Source organism: Notothenia coriiceps, unplaced genomic scaffold (genome assembly GCF_000735185.1).
Source record: "Notothenia coriiceps isolate Sejong01 unplaced genomic scaffold, NC01 NC01_scaffold00010968, whole genome shotgun sequence".
In the NCBI taxonomy this organism is placed as follows: Eukaryota; Metazoa; Chordata; class Actinopteri; order Perciformes; family Nototheniidae; genus Notothenia; species Notothenia coriiceps.
In genome coordinates, this window is record NW_011343669.1 from 576,778 (window position 1) to 591,393 (window position 14,616).

General features: G+C 42.9%; 2 protein-coding genes across 2 annotated transcripts in view; one reads left to right on the forward strand and one right to left on the reverse strand.

Moving 5' to 3' along the window:
* ccdc78 (coiled-coil domain containing 78) overlaps positions 1-14,616 on the forward strand; it is a 35,312-nt gene that overhangs the window by 7,923 nt on the left and 12,773 nt on the right. The gene's annotated exons all lie outside the window — the stretch shown is intronic.
* metrn (meteorin, glial cell differentiation regulator) lies at positions 6,545-11,292 on the reverse strand. Its single transcript, XM_010772185.1, has 4 exons — positions 10,996-11,292; positions 9,904-10,337; positions 8,352-8,411; positions 6,545-7,741 (listed from the first exon to the last, which is right to left on the reverse strand). The coding sequence occupies exons 1-4, from the start codon at positions 11,100-11,102 to the stop codon at positions 7,428-7,430; spliced, it is 915 nt and encodes a 304-aa protein (XP_010770487.1). The 5' UTR covers positions 11,103-11,292; the 3' UTR covers positions 6,545-7,427.

Sequence of the window (14,616 nt, forward strand, 5' to 3'; positions counted from 1 at the left end):
AAAAAGAAAAAAACAATCTCAAACTCTCACTCTGTTAAAGTGTCAGTTCACCAAAATTGCAGAAATGACATGTGATTGTGTCTTTACCGTTAATGTAATCTAGCCATGGACAGTTTTAGTTTTCTGCCAAGACTTCCGGGGATATCCAATACAATATAATTTAATGGTGTGCAAAATCACATTTGAATGGCATTTCACGGGCATTTTATGAACTGTAAAAACTGCTGTTAGTGACGTCTGTGGCTGGACATCATTGTTATAATAACTAAGACTTCTGGAAAGAAAATATTTTCTACAAATGGAAAAAGTTTGCAACTAGCTGGTAAACATAGTGGAGCATTTAGCAGCTAAAAATACAAATATTACCTTCCTGGAGTTGGAGACCAAATCTGAGCTAAAAGAAGAGTGACCATTGGACACAAATAAACAAAATAAATGCTCATTTTGATCTACACTTTATCGTCTGGATGTGGAATAGGCATCTAACAACTACACTTTATCGTCTGGATGTGGAATAGGCATCTAACAACTACACTTTATCGAACTAACCAAAGTTAGCGTACAGCTTATTTCAGGGTTTAAACTGAAAATATCACTAGAGCTAAACAAAATATTATTTGTAAGTTTGGTGCTCTGGTCCTTTTTGGAGTAGATCCTCATTTCGTATTCTTAATTCAACAAACAATCAAATACATGAGATGATAACTGTAACCATCAATACCTGCCTTAATAGAGCCGAATCCAATGCAGCTGTAACACTTGTTGAGCAGAGAGTAAAAGGTTACCAATGCCACATGTTCTTTATCCCTGATGAGAAGACAAAACGTCATGCTTTTTAATGTTGATTTTTCAGATGAATTATGGGGGAAATTATTATTTACGTAGCAGTTAGAGAGGAAGGAAAGAACAAGACACAACTAATCAATACCAGTTTATTGTGTAACTTCCATATTAAATGATACTGATAAATGAACACCTGAATACATTTCACAGACGAGCGTTATTAAATATCATGTTTTCACACATTTCAAAACACTGCGCACCGGGCGTATCTGTTGACAAACCCTGCCCTGAGGCTGAGAAATGCAAGTAGATACTAGTAACCTAACAAAACCTCTGAGTGGCAGTTTCGTTCCAGCCTACCTGTTTCCCAGATAAACAAGTGGAACAATGGCCACAGTGCAAAATGTCTCAAAGGAGGAAACCCAAGAACACGGTTTCTCTGAGCAGACAGATAACAGGCAAAAAAAAAAAAAAAAGGGTGCAAACTGGGAGGCAGTTTTGCAGGATTACACGAGACAAACAGAGGTGGGTGGTAGGTAGGGAGAGAGAGAAGAACTGAACTGCTCTGTCGAGGAGGTTTCTTCTCTTTGTGCAGCCCCTCAGACAGGTTTAGCCAGAAAACCATAATCCGTGTGGTGAATTGTCGGAGTTATAAGAGCAGGTCCAAAGACAGGTGTGCTTCTTTTAGTGGGTAGACTCTCAGTCTGGGGTTTAGAGGGCTGACGTCATCCACATGGGGAAATAAGACGGGAGTTTTAGAGTCATTGTAGAAAGAGATGTATTTATAGATGAGGATTCTAGCAAATGGTTAACTCTAGGAAACTTGGTTATCTTTAGGAAATGTTCATATAGGTGGTGCTACATATTTGTATTTTTTAGAATGCTGGCAGCGTTATGGACGTTTCTGTTGACTAATCAAATGTCTGTTGACAAATTTAATTTTGTACAGACATTTGTCGTCACTAGGGTAACCCTACATAAGGTCATCCTCTGACCTTTGCCGCATGAGGTTCACATTTTTCGTTTTTTAATGACTTCTTTCTACAACTATTGAATCAACTGCTCAAAAAAGTTGCATTTATGTTGCACTCTGGATGAACTGTAGTAACTTTGGTGACCCCTTCACATTTGAGCGCCATTACCAGGTCAGAATGTAAACTTATACTTCTATTTATACCTACAAAAGCTAGAGACATTCCCATCAGCCTCTGCTATACATTTGAATTTAGTGCCAGAAGATAACATGTCAGCCAACATGGTAAACACACCTGTCAAACATCAGCACTTATCTACCCATGCATCTCGTTTCTACTCTGTGAGCCTGTTCCCACTCACCCTGCCTCAGTGAAAGTCTCTAAGTAGCCTTATTAGAGTATGATGTCAGCGTTTGGAGGGTTTGTGGTTGTGCCCCCTGCAGACCACGTCAGCCCCAGGATACGGTGAGGAGACGGCAGCTGTGTTCTTCTCAAACTGAGGGGTAGCGAGCAGGCCTTCCTTGAAGGGGGTCGCAATTCATCTCCTCTGTCTTTCCTACAATACTTTATTTTGGCGGGAAGCAGCAAAGACGCTTGTTTGACCCAAGTTTCTTTGCAGGACCCCCTCCCTGAGAAAAGTGTCGCCCGCCTCCACTTTCATACACCATGTCTACCCTGTCTTGATTGATTTTCAGTGCGCATTTTGGAAGGGATTACAGCCATCTGCAGGCTCTTGAGGAACAAAGGGGGCTCCTGGCTCTCCTCCTTTCAGTACTTCAGAGGGATAACATGCCAGATAAACTTGCTCTTGCACCGCTCTGCACTTGTTCTCTATTCTGCCTTGACCTCTCAACCTACCCAAACTGCCCACTCAACTTTGAAGCTGACCACGTAATTCTCTCCTGCCCTCACTCAGCGCCGTGAATAGAAGCTAATCATCAGTCTTTGCAAACTGTTCATTATAGAAACACCAATCCCAGGTAGTGCCTTTATACAAACTGTTGCACTGATTTCAGCAATCTTCAGTTTTTGTTTGGCTGCAGTTTTGCATTTTCCTGGATTCATGAAAATACTTATAAGGCAAATTAGCAATTTCCCAGATGAGAACATCCACAGTTTCCATTCGGGAATCATCACTCCCAGCTGTGCAAGGGTGTTATGGGAACCAGATATTGTCAGCTGGGATTCTGGGATGCCAAAGTGTGGTCGTGGACTCCATGCTCACTGTCAGCTGGTGCTGAGAGGCAGCAGGATGCACAGACACTGAGTCACAGCAAGAGGTGGACAGAACTCTCTGCCTAATGTTTGGTTGCGTTGGGATAGATTATCAGTATGGCAAAGTGACTTGCTCATGTGGAAAATATAGCCTGGCTAAATCCACAGCTGTTTGTTTCCAACTTCTTACTAATCTAGTTGGTGCACACACTGTGCGTCAAGTGTGTGGCAACCACTGTTTTGGATCCACAACAGCAGCTGTGGACCAAGCTGTGGGAAAGATTAGAGGATGAAGCCGTGAAAAGAGAGATCCAGGTGACGAAGAGTTTATTGAGCACTCGGACAGATCAGGCTATACGACAGTAATAAAATGCTTTGAGAGATTCTTACAATGTCCGTGGATATAAATCGTTAAAGAGAAGCTGAAGCAAAATCAGTGAAATTCCTGAAGTGAAGGTGTTTGTTTTTGCTATTCTGCAAACAGAAATGTCATCTTGAACATTGTGAAATGTATTTTTACATGCCGAAAAAAAACGAGGAGACGGAAAAAACCCTGGTTTACAGAATAGTTTCCCTACTACTTTATTTTGTTCTGGAAACTCTTGACCTTTCAGTCCTTGCAGGGCTCAGAAATGTCAACAACCTCAGCTATGAAACCTCCATCCACTAAAGAACATCATATAATGGGAAAGCTCCAAAAACAATATTGGGTCTTGTGTTGAGATTGTGTCAACCACAATACTTATAAGGCAAATGAGATTGCGTCAACCACTGTTCTGAGGTCAAGAATGTATGTCCACAATCGAAGGACGCATTAGGAGTATTGCAAAATTAATGCATGTAGATAAAGCTAATACCAGACACAAGTAGAGGGTTCATTATCCCTCAGTATCAGGGGTTTGCTGGTAGGATTTGTAGACCTTATTAAAGCTGCATAACAGAGAGAGTTTTTGCTGCATAAACAGGACCTGGGTGCGGTGTTGTTTGGCTTCGATATGAGGGAGGGTCCAGGAGCACTTTGGCCCTGTCCGTGCTCTCATCTCTGGAGCTTTGTCTCCGGCCGCTTCCCCCAAACTCCCCCAGGGGCTGACGGAAGTCCACACCCAACACTCTCTCTCTCATTGCTTCAGTTTCCCCTTTCCTGAGTGCTTCCCGCCCCGCTGTGTCCGTACCTCACCTCAATAACACAACAGGAGAGAATAACGCCAGCAGTGGGGTGGACGGGGGGAGGGGGGGGGGGTATTGTGTTTCTGTAGCAGTCTGCAGAACATCATCAAAGTGTATGCAATCATCATTGTTGTGGTATTTTGATACCTCCCTTAGTACACTTCCATGTAAGACACTGTTCATAATTGAATCACTTGTCTGGTGAGTGACTTTTGAAAGAGTAGGGTTGGTTCAAATTGAACACGGCTGTTGTGCACTTGTCAGAAGTTACGATTGCAACATTTACTGGCTTATTGTCGATTTCTTTTTAAGGGCAAACTGCAACTGGACAAAGCCTTACGCCAACATTTGACGTATGTTGGCCCACTTGACAATTGTTGTAATTGTATCGCTTTTTTATTAGAGCAACGGCTGCAGCCTAATTGAGTCCCATGTTTTCTCCAACACAACCATTGAAGGTGAGAAGTGTCCCATGCGCCAACCTTTTGTGCGTTTGGAGCAAGTGTAAATATGGAAGAAACGTCTTTAGAGCATTTTCTTTCTGTATTTTTTTTCACAAAGTTTTATTTAGAATTAGACAGGTTTATTTAGCAATAACAAAACTCTGTGACACTGTGTCAACGTGGACACCCTGACATTAATACTGCAGTTTTAGGGGTTCAAGCAGGGGTCACAAAGAAGCAACAACAATGCAGGAAGTTGAGCTTTGTCCAAATGTGACATGATGTATTAGTTGTTGGAGTATAATTTGAATGCTCTTTGTTTTTGGCTTATCAGCCCTGCAGCAGTAACCTCAGATGTACTGGTGAGGAGGGGGTAGAGGTGTGTGTTTGCAGGGCTGAGCAGCTCGAGGCCCCCCAGCTACGGTATGCTTTAAAGGAGCACTGAGGCAGTAAATAGCTGGGGATGTTGGAGGTTCCCTCACATGAACTACTGATGCGGTGGCAAAGCAGTGTCAGGTTTTCTATGGGAGATAGCCAGCCAGACATGGAAGGCATGTCGATCTTTTGTGATTCTCCTTTTTACACATTGAACCAAAACACCATGTAAATTCCTCAGCTGCTCTTTTTCAACTGGATTTACTGGGTGCAATACATTTGAGATTTTATTGAGGTGTGTGCGTGTACAAGTTTTAATACAGAATTTTGCAAGAAGGAGAAACAGGTGGTGATTTTATCATAAAATAAATATGGATGTGCCATCCACCATCCTCATCTGTTCAGGGAAATGTCCATGGTCTGTGATGCTGCTGGAGAAATCCTAGTTGAGTTAGGAGCCAGAGTTTAGCTGGAGCTGCATGTGTTATGTGGCGTGGAACAGAGATTTGGTTTGATTGTGTTCTCGCGTACACGTGGTCAGGACAATGTGAGCGACTGTGTGGCACCTCAGCCGAGGCGAGTCTGCCACGCCGCTCCCTTAATGGCGATTTATTGCTTCCTGAATCCTGAAAATGGGAGTCTGAGGACAACAGAATTCCTAACGTCGACTCTACCTCCTTCCCCGTCCAAACCCCCTCAAGGTCGTGAACGCTCCCTAAATCTCCCCGCCTTCAAGGCCTCTCGCTCTCTCGGGCACGCCGTTTGTTCTGAGCTTTCAAGGATTTGATTCATGGGTACTTGAAGTGACTTATGTCTGAGAAAAGTTTACCATGCTACAAACCTTTGGACCCAGATACTATAGTGTAGGTTAAACTGTATTGATGTTTTCCGTGAGAGGTTTAGAGCACTGATAAATTAATGATCCGGCTGCATAATAGATGTGGATCATAAAGTGACCAAAGAAAGAGTTCAAAGTGAAAAGAAAAGAAATACTTGAGTGTTTTCTCACAGTATATTTTATTCACACAGACAAACACAAAAATAATCCACAATAATATCACAATGTTGTTTTTTTCCACAGGCTTTTTTTCAATGCCGATGCTTCTAGAATTTCTTATTAACATATTTACAATCATATTGCTATTAACATACATTTACATAACAAATAAACAGCGAAAATGGCAGTGTTTACGCTTATAAGACATACCGCTTTAGCACATTACGGTCATTTGGTATGAACCTCTCCCCTTGTTGATATAGTGCACATTAGATATAAAATATTAACAGAATAGAATTGTATACATTAAATGCACATTTTATGCATTTCTCTTGAGCTAGCCATTGTTATGACTTGTGTTTTTTTTACCAAAAGCAGTTGTTCTTTTTAATCCATAGCAACAGGTTTATATCATTATAACGCTGGACTGCGGTTATAAATGGCTGTTATGCTTATTACAGTATATAAAGGTGAATTTCGTTATGTGGTTCATCAGCAGAGAGCAGGGAATGACTTGACAACACAACTTATAAAGGCTTTGGCAACACTGCTACAACTCCACTTAAACATGTGTTTCAAAAAAAAAAATGTATAATGAAATGCAGTCCAATTGGTTCAATTCAGCAGAAATATTGCATGGCTACTGAAATGTACTGTTATGTTTCTGTAACAAAGCCTGTATGTCATCACAGAGGCAGAATCTCAGAGTTGGCTGAATATGAAAGTGCTCTCAGCTCTAGTTTAAGCTGTGAAACATGCTCAGGTACTGTATGTGCCTTCATCATCTGTACATATATTAAATTCTCAATTGCTCCACATCGCTATGCTACATATAGTTGCTTTTTATTTGGTTTTCAGTGCTTGCAGCATCACACTTTCCAGATAATTCCCTTCCCTTTATCAGTGCAAATATACATTTAGTGAGGACTCTTTTATAATCTCCTTAATAGTTGTAACACTGAGGATGACCCCAGCAAACTTTCCCATGGCCAGACATGGCTGAAAATAAAGGTGCCTAGAGTGTATCCTCACTAGGATACTAACTAATAGGCAGTAAGCTTTCTATAGAAATGTAAATAAATGTTCCTGAGTTCAACGCAAGGTCTCTCAATGGGCCTGATTTAATGGCTCGACTTATTTTATCTCGAATGGAAAGCTTTTCAATAGATTTTCTCTGAACCTGCATAATGGCATCACTTTTCAATACCAAAAGCGTTTGAGTTCATTTCAACCACATCCCTCATGTCACTTGAACAGGGTATTCCTGACCCGGTGACTGCATATTGCACTGAAATGGTGTTGGGAAAAAGTCCATTTCACTCCTCAGTCCTTTTAGGAAGACGTTGGTGGCGCCATGGCTGCATGGGGCGCACCATGGCTTCTTCCAAAACATGGAGCAGGGCTGAGTTTGGCCTGGCTTTCAGAACGGCCTCAACTCTGAGTGGTAGACAAGCTGCTGGTGAGTTGTTACACTCAGTCTACCGGCAGTTCACAGGGTATCTGCTGGGCTGCTTTGGCTGCCATGTAAGCCCTCTGGAAGTCCTTGTATCGGGGAGCGCAGCCCAACCAGGCCTCCCCGAAGTGGACCCGTCCGGTGAACAGGAAGCTGCCGGGCCCCGGTTTGACGCCGCACTGCAGCAGCGTCCTGACTTCCCCGCGGCTGCTGAGGCGACTGTTGCCGGTGAACAGGGCGTACTTCTGACGAAACACCCGGGTGGCGCTGACTTTGATCACCGCCGCTCGTAGGTTGTCGTCTTCCACCACTGAACGGATGTTGCCTCGCACGACTGTGGATAAACAGGATATTCAGGTTAATTTCTATGAATATTTCACAACGCAGAACTTTGTTTTTGTTCCCTTTGCTCAATTTTTTCATGTAGGTTGTTATATCGTCCTACCGGGGTGATTCTTTGTTGACCACCAACTGATGTCTAAAGACGTACTAAGGACCAAACCTCCTCACTAATCCTAACTTTTGTTGCCAGCTGAAATTCTCCTCAGTGCCATAACAGCTCAATAAGAGGCCAGCAGATTAGTCCACTACTCCTTCTCTGGGGGGGAGATGTCAGGATTAGTCCACTACAGTGCCTCCAGTAGGGGTTCCTGTGTGTGTGTGTTGGGGGTTGCAGAGAGCTGCCGTTTCACCTTTAACCTTTAACTTTTGAGAGGAGAGGATTTGGAGGCACCGGGGTTCGCTGCCTTTTTAAACCGATTCGACCCATTTATAGATCCTGATTAGAAATCATTATGATCTTCGGATTTGCCGCCACGACTTTGTAGAGGTCAGGTTTAATTTGTTAATCTAGGCTGGATTGGAAGGGTGGATTTCTGAGTGACAATGACATTTCATTTCTGGTTTCCTGTCATATTAGTAACTTGTTACATCATGTTACTCACCAAAGTCACTGGTGCAAACGGCCATCAGAATCTCAGTGTTGTTGCAGGGTCTGCAGGCCTCTGGAGAGAAAACAAGGGAAGGAAGAAGTCAGTTGCTGACCTTGCATAACACCGTAAACTGCTATAAAACACATACATGCTTGTAATTAAAGCAAGCTTCTGGAAATCAAAGACATGTCCAGATCACATGCACAGGAATGTGAGATAAAACTCTGCAAAGACGAGCAACAAAGGAGAGACCACCGTCGCTCTGTAACAGACAGCTGCTACTTTTACAGTTGGCGGAGGAGGACCAGTGGAGCTTTAAGGTGCAAGGCTTTTCCACCCCAAACAATTTAATGGCTAGATGAAACGTCCCCCCTTAAAGCCTTTCAGGGTGTCTACAGTCACACCTCATCAAAGCCATGTAGACAGGGGCCAAAAAGAGAGGGAGTGGGGGTGGACTTCAAAGACCTTTTTAAGGGGTCACTTCCCACAAAATGCTCTCCCTTCTTTCTTCCAAGGCTTCTCTTAAAAACTGGAAGGACATTTTTTTTTTTTTTTTTTTTTTTTTATATAAATATAGTTCCCCTAACTTTAAGTCCTAACAAGGTTGGCAGATGGCCACAAAAAAAATTAAAACCATCAAAGCTCTGTCCGTCTGCATGGACTAAACTGTGGGTAGAATGAAAAAAAGTCCTGGCATTTTTTAAAGTTCTCCTTGTGGTTCTTTGGAGGCCCCCTTGCCCACCCCACATATTCTCCTCCTTAGTGAAAACCTCTTGATAAATGAGATTCCTTCCTCTCTAGTCCACAGCAAACCCCCATCCAAGCCTAATCAGTGTGTGTGTGTGTGTGTGTGTGTGTGTGGGAGTGTGAGGAGGGGGGAGTAAACTCCTACAGACAAGTCTCCCCACAGAGAGGCAGCCCAACAAAAGAGGGGAGCATCTCAGCTGGGCAGAGGCCTCCCTGTCTCCTAGGAGACGGCAGTAATCCCAGAATACTCATGCGGCACCCATTCAAAGTGCTGTGGACTCTGGAGAAAGCCCCACATACTGAGCTTTTGTCCCCCTCCTCCCCACTCCACGGCTCCCCTTCTCCTACTCCAAACCCGCACGCCTCTGGGTAAAGTTTGGCCACTTCCTCCCCTCTGCACTCTGCAAGGCTGCGGAAAGTCCAACCAGCCCACAGAGGCCTGCTATGAATTATGAATCATCAACAGGGAGGATTTTATGGAGTGTCATCACTGGTGGATTGAATAAAACCTTACGTCCCCCAACACTTTTCAGGAAGAACTCTGACCACAGTGTGTGGGTTTTTAGGAGTTTTTGTTTCTTTCATATGACAAAAAGAGACAGAAATTAGATTATTTATAGATTACCGCTTCAAGGTAGAATATACAAATGGATTACTTTTTTCATCCTATATTTGATAGTTATTGATTTAAGAGATAAAATGGTTCCTCTGATACAAATGTATTGTCTAGATAAGGAAAAATTAAAGTATAACCGGGTCATTGTGTCCCCCTATTTGACCTCACACTCAATCCAACATGGCTGCCTCACTGCCTCACCTTCACTGCTGATGGGGTTGTTGTCCAGTGACAGGCGGGCGGTCCAGTCTCCTCTCAGCTCGTATCTGAAGGATGCGATCCTCCTGCTGATGTCCTGGTGAGGTGTGGCCTGCAGGAAGAGAGCCACCCTCTCCCCGGGCAGGCGGCTGAAGCAGCGGACCCTCGGTGGGGGGGAGGACTCCAGCCGGTCGCTGATCAGGAGCTCCAGGACCCCGTCCCTCTCCAGGTAGAGCTGGGCTCCGTGGAAATGCTCCGAGGGCTTGACGCAGGCCGTGATGAGGCCCGAGCTGCTTCCGCCGGGCCCCACCGCCACAGAGGGCAGGCGGGGGGACAGACTGAGGCGCAGGGCCCCTTTGGGGTACAGCCAGTCCAGGGTGCCCTCAGAGCAGTGGAGGAAGATCTGCTCCACGCTGCCCTGCTGCTGGGACAAACCACTGTGAGGAGAGAAAAGAGAAAGGAGGAAAGGTTAGATAAAGTTTACATTCAGGCAAGGCTTAGGGCTTAAACATGAGTCCCTTACATCAGCATCGGCAGGGCTTAGTTTCCTGAAATAACTGCAAGATGGACTGTGCAGGTTGAAAAAGAAAGAGAAGAAAAATAAACCCCTAACTTTTCATAGCAACGACTACAAATAATATAATGACTATAAAACTTTTTTTTAGTAGAACTTCTGTGGATGAAGACATTCCCATGAAGGCGCCGCCTACTGGCATTCTGTGGTACCAGGGGCCAGTCTGCATCTTAAGGGCCAAACTATAAAACTATAAAAACTAAAAGTCCTCTGCAGGAATTTTTAACAATATATTTATAATGAAACTACCCTTATACAAGTGCATGCACCACATGTTATTTTCCTCCAGTCTCAGCTGTAATCCTGCAGTCTCCTGCCTGTCTGCACCCCCCATGCCTCCTGCAGACAGCCCGGAGGCGCGAGCGCAGCATAGAGAAACATTTCACTGCGCCCTAAAGGCAAGTCTCAACGTGTTGCATCCAAACAAATGTTGTCCTTTGCCAGCGGGACACCTGTCGCATCTCTCGGTGGCATTTTTCAACATCATCCAGGAAGAGCTCTCGTAAGATAAAGATACTTGCCTTCCTCTCCAGCTGCACTGGTCTTCAGAGTAACTTGAACAAGCCAAGTCACAACCGGTGAAAAGTAAAATCCAAATTGCGTTAATCCAAACTCCGAAAGCAGGCATGTTTCACGGTGGGTGATGCAGAGTTAAAAAATAAAAAGTCGGAAAAAAATATTCCAAAACTGAAATCTCTGCAAGCAAAACTCCTCTATAAAACAAATCTGACTCTATTTGTGATAAGCTCCATAGTTTAGTATCCTCTTACCCTGATGTGTAAGATAGGAGAATACTCTAACTGTCTCTCTGAACTCTCCGGCTGCTGTGCGTCAGGGGACTCGGAGCTCTGGAGTTATTCATCCTCGGAAAAACTTCACGGACCAATCAGAGCCCGAGGAGTGAAACTTTAAACCACTCACGCAGCGGAGGGGGAGGGACGTCTGACCTGCAGAATGAGACGCAGTGTGTGAGGGTAAACTCTCAATTCACTATTGTGTTAGACATGTCTGCATAAAATACTCATTAACTCACATGCTGAGTGGGTTTACATAGACTGTCAGTTGGTTTTATTTATTTATTCTTCATTAATATCATATTAAATTACCGGATTAATAGTTGTACGCCTATCTGTTTTTAATTAAATATCGGATTTATATACAGGTGTTATCATTTGAAATTATAGTGGAATTAGCCTTGCCTTGTGCATTGTGATCTATTAATAGATCAAGATTATTTAAAGCCCCCCTTCATTTTGGGTTTTAAGTCAAACTGCTATTCATTGAATAATGTTTTATATTATATGTTTTTTGAAAAATAAAACACTTTTGAATTCTTCACAGTAAAGAGTACTTAAATGACATATATTAGTCCATAAAAAGCTAAATACATAAATATTTATCATTTCAAAAGTTTAACTAGCGACTTAATACAAGGTTTCTCCTAATGCACTGTAAATCAGTTGTCATTCTAATTGTAATGTTATGTTTACTATCAGCCTCAGCTTGAATCAGATCTGTAGCCCTTGACTGTGTGTCATCCCCTCTTTATCACCTTTCAAGTTTATTTCCCATAAAACAAAACAAAAGATGGATACCACACTTGTGTAAGTTTCATATTGGAACCACGATTGGCTTCCCAATACCATATTTACAGATGCCTGTGTTAGTTAGTTAGATAGATACTTTATTTATCCCAAATTGGGATATTCTTTTGTTCCAGCATCCGTGTCAAGTATTGCATGAGTTAAAACATTTTTAAAGATACAAATGTTAAAATGAACATTAGCAGCAAGTATATTTAGTAAGAATACAAATTGACACGAACAGCAAGTATTTACAAATTCACAAAAGAAAAGAGATTGGATTGAATATAAATTATAATTGTGCAAATAGCTGTTGTGCAAATTATTCAAAGTTCTCTGCCAGTCAGAGGTGAGTTGTTATACAGCTTTATTGCAGTTAATCTGATATTTGGGGTAAGTGCAGAGAAACGCTCCGTTCTTAAAGGTCCCATGTCATGCTTTTCCGGTTATTACCCGTCCCCTTGTGTGTTATGTAGCTTTTTATGCATGCAAACGGTCTGCAGAGTCACAAACCCTCAAAGTACACCCTGTAGCGAGTAAAACTCTAACACAGAAAAGACCTGTCTGTGCTGCCCCAGAACACCTCGTTGGAGATTTCTCTTTTTCCATTGTTTACTTCTTGGGTATAGTGACGTATTTTGGGTATAGTGACGTAACGTAACGGCTCCGCAGATTGGTCCATTTGAACCAATCTGCGGAGCCGTTACGTCCGCAGATCCGTTACGTTTGGACCAATCCGCGGACTTCCTCACACACACACACTCGGCGGGACGTTGCAAGGCTCGCTGCTGGGAGGAGTGGGACACTGTGAGCTGGCTCACAGGTGTGGGGTGGGCCGGAACTCAGCCTGGGCACACACACAAACTCCCAGCCAGGCTGCGGGTGTGTGTGTGTTTCAGGCTGGGTTTCGCTGTGTCTCGTTGTCTCGCAGACGGCCACTGGGCTCACAGGGAGGGGGGGGGCAGGAGCTCCAACAAGCCGTGTAGGACAGAGAGTGAATACACATACTATACAGAGATGCTGTATGAGAAACCAATGTACACAATATACATTTATTTTAGCAGACCTCAACAAGGGAATTATGATCAGTAGAAATGGCCATGACATGGGACCTTTAAGCAGATTCATGCGGAAACAGTGTTAGGGTTTAACTCTATTTCTTGTCAAATGTATGTCCAAGTGAGTCACAATAAGAAAAACGCACTTTTGTGCAAGGGGGGCTTTAATTAAACCATATAAATGCAGGTTTATAAATGTTAAGTTCTCATAATATTCTATAGATTTACTTTCATACCCACTTTCTAATCAAGTCATAGACTTATAAACACAAAGAAAATCCTTTTGGTATTTATAATGAATTGCCTTTTTTATATCCCCAAGTCCACTAAATTGTATCTGTGGTACACTTAATGTGCTTTATTCTGCAAGACTTTTGAGTTTTGAACAATACCAGCCATTCCAAAGGCCTCTGAAATGGTAAAGATTCTATTATCTCCATGAGATTAAATCAAATGAAAAAGAGGAGACGTAACGCGCTGGTCACAGTTCGATAATGCTAACCTGATTTTCAGACGCACTATGTATGATGGTGATGATGGCGAAGATAAGACTTCTCTGGTTGTCGTGGCCTCTGCCCCTTTACCCCGCTGTGCTCCTCTTTCATGTTGTGGTATTTATAACCAAATCAAATATTCTTTTGTGCCATCACCGCCATTCGTCTCTCCGAGCCAGTGACTTTCCATGTACGTGTGTGAGTTATCATGTGTGCGTGATGAAAGTCTAGGCCCCTGCGATGGAGTTATGACAAGGCCTCAGACCCACACAAAGGCACATGTGCAGAAATCCAGCTGCTTTATTGTCTGCAGCCGGACGGAGCTTTGTTTTCTGCAGGGCATTTCAAAGCAGCAGAGTTTAAAGTGCAGAGCGACGGGGGTGGCTCAGTCAAAGAGAAGGAAAAATGAATACATTAGTGCATAAACTTAGTTATGGACATCATCAATATGTCATATCATCCACGTGTGCTCAGTGTATTCAGAGAGGACAGTCAGATTTACACACTTTGTCACATCAGTGTGCATGCATTCATACAAATGTCCATTAAAACAAAAGCACACACACGCTTTGTGACCCTGGTACGACCCTCAGTGTTATCCAGCCACCATCATATTTAGTGCTTTCATGTGGCGTGTGTGTACAATGCATTGATGTGTCACTTTAATCTCCATCTATTGTCCCGGAACAGTTCAAACATACCGTACTGAGATCTAACTCTTTTGATGTGGTTAACAACTCTTTTTTTTTATCACATTGTGAAATCTTATTCCCACTTTTCTTCACCAAAAGAGTCACAGGGTCTGGGATGGAAAGTTGGAAAAAACGTAATTTAAGTTTAAACATTCATTAGTAGTACATTTACTCAAGTATTGACGTTAGATGCAATTGTGAGGTTCTTTACTTTAATTTTATCCTACTTCATATTTCAACTCCAGTACATTTCAGTGGGAACTATTAAACATTTTATTCCAGTATACTACACAAAAAGTGATATGCTTAAATGAT

Coding starts and splice junctions, on each gene's coding strand:
- metrn (XM_010772185.1), bottom strand. CDS start 11,102: ATGCCTGCTTTCGGAGTTTGGATTAACGCAATTTGGATTTTACTTTTC. Junction 8,412..9,903: donor CAACCCCATCAGCAGTGAAG/GTGAGGCAGTGA, acceptor TTTTCTCTCCAG/AGGCCTGCAGACCCTGCAAC. Junction 7,742..8,351: donor CGTTTGCACCAGTGACTTTG/GTGAGTAACATG, acceptor GTTTATCCACAG/TCGTGCGAGGCAACATCCGT.